Raw genomic sequence first — 10519 nt, 5'->3', positions numbered from 1 at the left:
GCTTCCAACCTTATCCTTTTGTACTTTTTTTTATTATGCTATTAGTGAGTACCCCTCCCCACAACAAAAGAAAAATATGGGAACACACGATTCTGACCTCGGGGGGAATCCAAAAGGTATACAGGTCAATCATTTATTGTGGGTGAAAAAAGTTGCTTCAAATTGTTGTTGTTGGTTTGCTGGTTAAGGAAAAGTAAATCAGAATTCTGTTTTTTTCGAAAACCTCTATCTTTATTATGTATGCACAGTTATTCGAGATATTTACAAATAAAGGCAACCTATTTAATTATCCATATAAATAAGCCTTTTTACAATTCCAAGGATGTCCCAGAGTGGCTTGTTCAAGGCAGGAAATGCTTCATGTTGGGATTTATGTTATCTACCACATTGCTTTTTCAAAGCCCCCAAACTAATATATTTCCAAATAAACATCGCTTATCATTTCAATAGATAAATTGCACTTTTAATAAACTGTACAATAAATACAGAAAATTGAAATGAAACAGACTGGAGACAAAAGTTCAAATAATATTTCAGTTTTACTCTGGGAAAGCAATATCAGAAGGTACATGTCCATGTTTTTAGCTTTTGATTACCAAAACAATTGTAGTGCAGACTGCAGAATTCACAGTGGCCTGTATGCAGGAGAGAGCAAACCTTCAATATAATTGGATTCTTCTTCAGTGTGGGTAAATGGGAATAATGTATTGCTAAATTTGAGACTTTTCAATATTACCTTCTTAAGAGAAAAAAAATTAAAAAGCTGGTTGGTGTGCATTTTAATTAGCAACCATTACTGGAGACTAGTTTATAGGAAAAAAATGATAATATGTAATTGGAAAGAAATAGGCAAAGCTGTGGATGTTAAAATATATTAACTTCTTTATAGAATAAGCTGTAGATGGGAGCATAGCTTACACTAATTGAAACAAAAAAGTTGGGTGGTAGGGGCTGTTAAGATGATGACAAGTTATTATACCAATAGGGAGGACAGAAAAAAAAACTTTCAAATTCTTTTACTGGTTAATCTTTATTGACACCCAACATAGTAAATCAGGGGATGCAGTGCCGTTAGAAGGAATTATAGTGTTTATGGCAGACATGTTCCTAACAAGTAATGACCATCTGCATACTGTCCCCACCAGTTACATCTGAGGATAGCAACACTGCACAGGTTGGAAAAACAATGAAAATATGTATATTTTATTTCTATATATTTTTTTACATCCTTTAGTTTTTTTGTACAAAAAGGGAAATGCTAGGAATGCATTGATTACGCATTCTATGTACGATTCACTAGTTGGGTAATCTGAACTACGATACATTACCAATATATCTAATCAGAATATCAATGTTATAAGACAAAAGTTGTTTTAATATGACTGTTACCAATTGAAAAAAAAATTTTTGATCAACATTCTGTCCACTTATCGATCATCAACTATCAAAATATGATCATAAATAGAAATGATTTGATCGATTTGACTAATCGTTTGAAAACCTTGCACAGTGTATGGCTAGCTTAATATTGATCTGGAAGTCCCCTTGGTAATGTCAAACACTAGGTACTCTACTTGATCATAATTATTGGTTACATAAATGTACAAGTGCTTGCTTACAGTATCTGCAGTAGTAAGAGTATTTTGCATTAAATGTGCCAAAATGTATGTTAACAATACCCTTTAATGAAAGAAAAATGTGATTAAAGCCTAACTCAGGCGGGGGCATCACACAGAAGAGAAGTGCACCAACCAACAGACAAGCAAGATACAAAGTATAATTTGTTTTATTCTCCCTAGAATGCAAAGGTTTTAAATTAGCATTCAACAGAGTGGAGGAACCTCCATTGTGAGGGTATTTCTTTTTTTTGTTATTATTGGAGCTTTGCTTTAATGGCTCATGTACAAAGCCATATCAGTGAATCTTGGAAAACTAATATGGTTTTATCCTAAGTATTAATGTGGGGTTTAGCATATAAAAGCATAGGTGACACATTATTTCTTTGCATTCGGTGAATTAATCCTAAATGCATACATTCATATGGGCTAGAAAAACTGAATTGTCATGTGTTATAATCACAAAAACAGGTTTTCTTTGTAGGCACTAATTAAGAGAGCAAAAGGAGTAAAACATAAATGTGTCCTGTAGTTTAGAGGATTTTTCAAAATGTCTATAAACGGACTCAGATAAATGTAAACCTAAAAAAGGTGAAAACCATTCCGACTATCTAGAAAAAAAAGTTATGGGTGGCAATAGGTTTGTATTTCTTTCCCATTACAATAACTATGGTTCTAAAAGTCCCTATGATGTTTATAATAAAATAAACCTGTAATCATCTTCTGTTTCCTGGATAGAGGTCTACATTCCACACCCAAAGTACCCCAGGAACCTTTAAACCAAGCACACCAATTCAAGTATATACTAAGATTAGTGGGCATTTTGACATTCAGCCCACCACTTTTCAGGTTTTTCTACTGGTCCAACAGGTTATTAAACAAAGTCACAAGCTAAAGGCCAGGCATTTCAGTGGGCATGTAGGACCTGGGCTCAAATAAAGAAAATTATAAGTAAAGTTCCTGGAGTATTTTGAGGGGAAAAAAGCTGTAGGCGAGTGTAATTGTTCAAACTAACCAATATCATAGTTTTTTAATGCATTGTTCACAGCAATGCCCAAATCAGGTTCAAGATTAAAAAATGCATTTCTCCTGACCCTCAGTAATTTTGGGAAATATACATTAAAAGGTGGCTTTGTTAGGAGTTCTTTTCACATATATCCCCTGGATCACACTTGTGCCAATGAACACAGATGTTACAATAAAATTATGCTTTCCTAGCAGTGGTTATTAACTAAATTACAGACTGTAAAATAACAGATTGTATATTTGGAACATATTACATGGGTACAATTTTTACCCTAAGCCTTGTCAAATGACACCAAAAAAACATTTGATAAATGTAATCTAAGGTTACAGATTGCACACCCAACAACAAATTTCTAGGCATTCCTGGCCCAATATGAATTTGAAATATTCAGTCCAGAATAGAAATCAATTAAACTTTGTTTTAGATGGCAGAAGTGACAAACTAATTCTTGCAGATTTGTGTTTAAGCAAAAAGAGCATGAAGTATGAAGAAATGTTCTCACTTTTTCTTTTTTTTTTTATTTAGCAGCCAACATGTAAATTAAACAATAATATTACACTACAAAAATTATATTCAAGTTTTCAAGTATTTTATTTTATTATTTTTATTTACTTTAAATAACCTCCTGCATTCTCTTTTCTGATCTACATTTTTTTTACTAGTGCAAGTTATGGCCTAAAAGAAAAGAAAATTCACGTTTACCATATTTTTTTTAATTCTTTTTTTGCTAACCTTTTTGACAGAGTAGCAAGAACTAATTTATTTTATCCAGTAAAGCAACACTGGCATGATTATATAGATTTTTTTGAATAATATATATATTTATTATTGTGTTTGAGTAGAAGAGCAGTGTATTCAGCTGTTAATAGCAGCAACAATGAAGCTTAAACACTCATTGATATCCTTAGCACAAACTTGTGTAAGCATGTGTTTGAGTGTAATGCTTACATTTACTGGGCAAAAACACCACAGAAAAAAAAAAGGTCATAATAAAGGAATAATCTCTGGTTTCCATAAATGAAACAGTTTATCACCAAAGAGAGCTGAATGCATTGTGGAGAAACAAAGAGACTGAATAGGGGGAGCCAAATCAATTAGGTCTTCTGAAAGTTTGAAACGTACAATCTAACCTATTGTTACCAGTTTCAGAATAAAGAAATAATTTAGTAAAGAAAACCAGGACTAGCTTATTATTTTCCCAAGTTACTAGGGTAAATGTGATCTATTTTCTCCCCTAAAGGCAAACATTTATTAAATATTAAATATGCCCTGGGTCTGATCCTCTCTTACGCCAGGTGTCCTATAATTGTTTGGTAAACTCACCATAGGGGAACAACCAATGACTAGACTAGACCCTGGCTCCTGATTGTGCAGAGGCTATATGGGGATCAGGTGTGTTGTGCAGGCCCCTATCAGTACCAACTAAGTTTGGTAAGGAAATACTTTATTCTGTGCCCTTGGAAACAGGAAAGGTAATAATAAAAATAATTTTTACTTCATTTTGAAAAAATATTAATAAGAAAAATGAAAAAGAGAAAGAATGGATTCACAATGTAGTTTTACATTTTAGAAATGTAGGTTTCAGTAACCATCGCCAAAAAGAACTAAACCCTTTAGCAAAATTTTGAAACCACTAAAAAAAAGGACTGTTTTCGGCTAAATGGTCCACTGAAACTGGTAAAAGTCATCAAGAACTGAAAAAAATGTAGGCGTGGGGGAAGAAAACAAAAACTATGTATAGGCCATGTATTACTTGTAGTATATTTTACTGTAATAGGCATACTAAGGAATTATTTTTACCCTTTTACCAATATGGTAATGTGATTTTGAGGGATGTTTAAAAGGTAAATTGTAAAAACCCATGCAAATCCAAATAACAAAATTAGTTTTAGGCAAACTATACAGGAAAAGGTCTATTGAACTTTTACTTTCAAGGCACGATGGTCCCTTCTGCGAGATCTGAAGAATTCTACAACAATTTCCTGTATACTTAGCTTTCGAAAAGATACCACCTGAGCTAAAATACAAGTTTGTTCAATTTCTAAGTAGCATGTAACATTCACAAACAAATATGGGATGTTTACCAAAATTCAAATTAAAGTCAAATAAACTTGCCAAACATGGCAAAAAGTGTGGCCGTAAATAGTAAAATACAAACCAGAAACTAGGAGTAAACCACTTTTCCCACCAATAGATTTTAATGCATTTTTGTATATGCAATTTAGAGCAATGTGTGTGGCAACACATCTAGTGTGGGGAAGCCCTAAAAATAATTTAATAGCAATCTATAGGAAAGGACATTATGTAATTGGTTTTCAAGATAAATAAAGAAAGCAAATTTAAAAAATTCTAGTACCTAGATTGTCCCAGCTCAAATCAATCTACGCTAACCTAACAAAAATTTGCACATGTGTTTGTGAATGTTTCCAGTTTATTCATATAAGGCAACTTGTATTTTTGGCTTGTGGTCCTTTGAATTACAATACTTGCCGATTTTACAGCTAACCCTTTACATTGTTATTATTTGGTATGTAAGATTTTACCACAAAGTAACCATGAACAGAGATTGCAAATATATTTTGTCTGACTTGAATGAATAGTCATATTTGCTAAAATATGAGATTACTGTCTAAAGACCCCTAAATCATGACATGAGTTCAGAACATGCCACATTTTCACAGAATCCTATGAATTGTTATTTCAGTGATAATGAACATCATTATAATGGGTTATGAAGCATCATTCTGCATCAATGTAGATTAAAACACAGCAGTAGATTTGGTAGAGAGATAAATATAAAAAAAATACAATGAAGATGAAATAATAATTTAAACATTAAATACAACTTTTGTTGTAGTATTTAAATCAAAAATGATTCTTCATGGTAAAAAATATATACAAAACCCAAAGCCTAGATCTAAAACAAAACTTGAATGATTTTTTGGGGGATACAGATTTCCTAATTTGATCGGGCAACCCTAAATAACGTTTTCAAAATGAAACCAGTATACTTTAAAATGAAGGGCTCAATAAACAAAAAAAAAAAAAAAATTTTGAAAAGAAAAAACAAGAAAAAAGTATCACATATAACATAAATAAATACTTAACCTACTGCCTTCATTTTCTGCCACAGTGGTGAGAAATTTGCATTCAGACACAGAGTTTGTATATGGAAACTAGAAAATTACAGAAGTAAGCAATTAAAAAATTGTGGGGGGGGACAAGACGGTACAGCCAGTAGCTCTTTCTCTGTTGCTGTCTAAGACATAGCAATAAAAAACCTGTGTTGATAGAGCCATTCTCTTCCTTTAACTTGCCATAAACATAAAGCGCAAGAAGGGAAGAGACAACCATTCTTGGTTGGGAATGACCTGCAATGCTATGCATTTTAGCTGGAGAGCAGTGGGTGTCTCCGAAAACCACCTCTGCCCTCACTGCACTCACAAACATACCTTCTTAGGGCTAAGTAGCATAATCTAGTTTACAGATTACAACCAGTGTTGGCCACCATTACATAAAAAGCAAGAGTTTTATCTGTAAATGGGCAGGCGGATGTGGGCATGCTGATGATCAAGAAGCCTTGGCACCGATACTGTTTCATAACCCTTGCCAAGCATCTGCTCCTTAATACAAGGTGGGTGAATGTCATTGATAAGATACTCCAAAGACTGAAGACTACTGCTAAGGATAGAGGTATTGCAAAGGGTCTTGCTGGGGATGCTGGTTAGTCCATCTGATGGATGTATTCCCAAATCCCTGTGACCATTAGCAAGTTCCTGGGGATTGTAACAGTCACTATTGGGTGTGACCAAGATACTGTTCCATGGAGGAGCAAAGTATTGCCCCACTGAAAAATTGCCATGCATGCCAACACAGTTCAATGGAGAAGAGCTGACTTTTTCAACGGCACTAGCAAGTGTATAAGGACGAGATACTCCAGGGCACACTTCTGGCGACTTGCTGACTGCTCCGCCTCCACCACTGCCTCCACTGTATATCCTCAGTTGCTGCTGTTGCTGCTTTTGTTGCCAAATTAGGTAGTCCATGCCATCCTGATAGGATCCAGGTTTCGCTACCACTGGGGCAGATCCTAATGCCAGCTCAGCACCTCCCCTACAGTCTTGCAAGACAGTGCCCGTATAAGCCACAGTGCCCCCGGTCATTGCAGTAAAGCCATTGGTCATTCCCTGCTTAGCTGGACTAGAATTAGTAACCACCACACCCTGGCAAGCTTGGTGAGAAGCCTGAGCCTGGCACTGTTGGTTAATCTGGTAAATGATGCTTTGAATGGAGGGCAGATTAGACTGTTGTAGTGTTAAATTTCTACCTGGTAAAGGAATGACTGATGTTGCCACCGTTACATTGGGTGGCACTGGTGCATCCAACTGCTTTTGATTTGAAAGATAACTCAGTTGTCCATTGCAAGGTTGGCCTTGTGTTAAAGTGCTTGACATGGAGTAAGGAGCAACACCAACCTGTGCAGTAGAAATCTTAGTTCGTTTGCCCTCTACATTCTTCACCACACTCTTACTAGTAGATTTAACAATTGCAAGTAGGCCTTGGTAGCCACTTGTGTGTATTGGATAAGGACTGTAACGTTGGCCAGTGGTATCATAACCATTTACAGTTCGATTTAGGTGCTTGTGCTGAGGGACCCTGATGTTGGTGGGGAAGATTTTGATAGTCAGTGGGTTATTTGCAACTTTCTGAGCGTAGGCATCTAGTTCAGCAGGACTTGGGTATCTTGTGGTCTGCATTGGTGTGGCAGTTTCACCTGGAAAATCAAACAAGAAATAAATATGACTGTGCTTTGTGCTTTTTCAGTTAAAACATATACAGTTCATTAGAAATTTAAAAACAGTACTATATAGTTTTCAACATGAAGAATTATAGGAAGGAAACCCATAAATAGGAAAGGATCATGGTAGAGTAAATCTTTCCCAAGTTAAATATTTAGGGGCCGCCATTGCTGACCTTTTGAAAATGCTAGTTTCTGGGTTGTTGTATGACCCACTGAGTAGACCATGGGTACATAGTTGTTCTAGGTAAGTAACAAACTACTGGCTCTAGTGAGTCAGCCTGGCAACTAGCATTTGCACAATGAGAAGAAGAAAAGTAGGGGCCATGTTATTCTGTGTGGAAAATAAATAAGTAACAGAGCAGACCAGGATGTTATGATATTCCACTAATAAGTGTTCTCAGAGACCAATGTACAAATAATAGCTTTGCACTATAAATAATAAGCTAGTAGAGAAATTCTACCCAGCTGAAATTCCTTGTCCTTAGCACCCGGGCCCATGAGAGTCTACTGTTGATCAAATTTAATGCATGCGTTTGATGTGGATTGTTATATTTATGAGCTTATTTAGATAGCACTGAAGCAGAGCAACCAATCTCATACCAGATCACACTACTGTAAAGTTGTGTACAGACCCTCAATTTTTTTTTACTGGAAATAAATATTCATGATAATTTTGGGTGACAGATTTACAAGACATTGCAAAAAGGACATGGTGCTTGGATACTGCTGTTCTATGGAGGGGGGGCATGAGTTGGAAGGGTGAAATACAATAGTTCTCCATAGCAGTAGGTTATTTGGTTATCTAGAACAGCTAATCACAGCTAATTGATGACAAACATTGATAACGGACAATGAAAATCTAATATCTGTATGAAACCTAAATAGAAGTCTGATTTCACTAACAGAACCATCTATATTCATTTTTGAACTACCTAATGAAATGACAAAGAATGTGATCATTTTCTAAACTTAGAATGAATAAATTATGAAAATTAACCCTAAATGGCCAGGCAGCATGCAAAAACCATACCATTGTAGAAGTAGAAAAACATTATAAATTCAGGTCGAAAAATTATGGAGGTAAAGAGGGGAGTTCTAGACAAAGCTATGACCACCAAGCAGTCACTTGAAAACCTCTATTATCCAAAAAGATTAAATGTTTCACACCAGTTTTAAGAAAGAAAATGAGAAAGAATGAAAACCTGACAAAAATCTTCAAAACGTAGAACGTTTCTTGTGGCATTATAGCAGTAAATTATGTCTAATGTCTTATGTCTTTGAAAAGAGCATTTCTGATTACTAAAAAAAAAGGAAAAAAAAAAGTCCATATTTTGTGAGATGGCAGTTAATAATTTAATGACAGGGGAGGAAAGAGCTGTCAGTTCAGCACACATTTGTCTCTATTCTTCTGTTAACAGACAAAAAAGCCTTAGAACTGTGGCATTTGGTTCCACCCAAAAGTACTTGGGGAGACAAAAATTACTGAACTGCTGTCGCTAAAAATCCCCTATAATTAATGAAAAAAAATCTACAGTTTATAATTTAACCCTTACTTCATCAGCTATTAGTGCAGCAGGTATTTGCCATTGATAAAGGGATAACCGTATGATCTGTAATATTTCTATTTGATGCATATTCATCTGCATAGACCTCTACAGGCTAAATACTACCTTTATTTTGTACTGCAGATTATTTTAGAATCACTTTTGATTGTAGATGATTTTGTGAGAGCACGGTTACTTATTATGATGAGTAAAGGCAATGCAATTTTATCAAGCAAAAACAAATAGGGCACAACTTTAATCATCTAGGAGTATTAAGTTACATAATTAAACGATGAGAGGCATCTACACAAAGACTGCTTTTATTAGCATTAGTCAATTAAATCTTCTAGCATGCCGTACAATCAAATTGTCCAAACATAAGACCTCTTTTTAATTTCCAATCTATGAGCAGATAGTTACCCCATTTGACATTAAATTGGTTTGCATTTGGCAAGGTTGATTTTATATTTTTTATTTTACATGGAGAATAACTTGTACGAGCGAGTTTAATGTATTTCCGGCTGAAATGTGATGTACGACAGCACACAATGAGCACAAAGCATCAGTTAATTGGCACATATTTTATACAGAGACACAAGGTATAACAAACTGAATACCTATCTACTTCTTATAATACAAATGAGAATGAAAAGGTCTGTGTGGGTTTTTTATAGCATATTTGTTGATGGGTTGCCTGGACTTCTATGAGATGACTAGAAACATTTATGGAACTAGCAATGTTATTTACTGCAACTTCCTTACATTTTTTAGGATGATGCAGAACAATTTAATTGGTTTCAACAGATACGGTTTCTTTTTGCATAGATTTTTTTTATCAATGTTCCCAGTGAAAAAAAAATGTTAACAGATTAGATACTATTTTATATTTCATTTCTGACTTAAAGAAGCAGAGCATGAGCAATATGGGATTTGTGTATCCCCGCCATATTTCTTGACCCGGTCATAGTGTTTTCTAGAACCCCTGTAACATTTTGTTCATTCTCTGAACTGTAATCCACAATTTTTAAAATGTACCAAAATTGCAATAGTGACATGTTTGGCTGACCAAAGTGGCTTTCCCACAAATTATTTTCATATATTTACTGCTGGGTCTACTGGAAGGTAAGGAAAACCTTTCATATGTGAATAGAGAGGAGAAAAAAGTAGACAGGAGTTTTAGCCATATTCTTTAAATATAGGATTTAAATATACTTTCATGACAAATTTATTAAACAAAATAATATTGGAACATGAAAAGAAAGGGTGCACGTGCATGCACGTAAGCAGGAAAACCCATTCATTTTTCTAGATATATATTATCAGAGAAAGAAAACAGTCCATAACCTATAGTCCTTTTTCTTGACCTTATGGCCATCAACCCTGTTTTAGCTGACATTGCACTGGCCTTGGCTTGAGAGCTCCCTTGTCCGGTGTTATTATTAATCAACATTAAGGAAAATTAACCCAGGGCCTCAAGTCTCTATTGTTCCCATGAGAACCAATCTAAAAATCTGTATTGATTACCAGGGGT

The 10519-nt window shown here is 34.9% G+C and overlaps 1 protein-coding gene across 4 annotated transcripts in view; it reads right to left on the bottom strand.

Annotated features, from left to right (window-relative positions):
* Positions 1 to 520: 520 nt before the first annotated feature.
* FAM222A (family with sequence similarity 222 member A) overlaps positions 521 to 10519 on the bottom strand; it is a 55096-nt gene continuing 45097 nt past the window's right edge. For all 4 annotated transcript variants that reach the window (XM_072415379.1, XM_072415380.1, XM_072415383.1 and 1 more), the window contains exon 3: positions 521 to 7417. In XM_072415379.1, coding sequence (XP_072271480.1) covers positions 6174 to 7417 — 1244 coding nt within the window. In that variant the 3' untranslated portion in view covers positions 521 to 6173. The remainder of the gene's footprint in view (positions 7418 to 10519) is intronic.

This window comes from Pyxicephalus adspersus, chromosome 6, assembly GCF_032062135.1.
Source record: "Pyxicephalus adspersus chromosome 6, UCB_Pads_2.0, whole genome shotgun sequence".
NCBI classification, from domain to species: Eukaryota; Metazoa; Chordata; class Amphibia; order Anura; family Pyxicephalidae; genus Pyxicephalus; species Pyxicephalus adspersus.
This window is presented reverse-complemented; position numbering and strand designations above follow the sequence as displayed.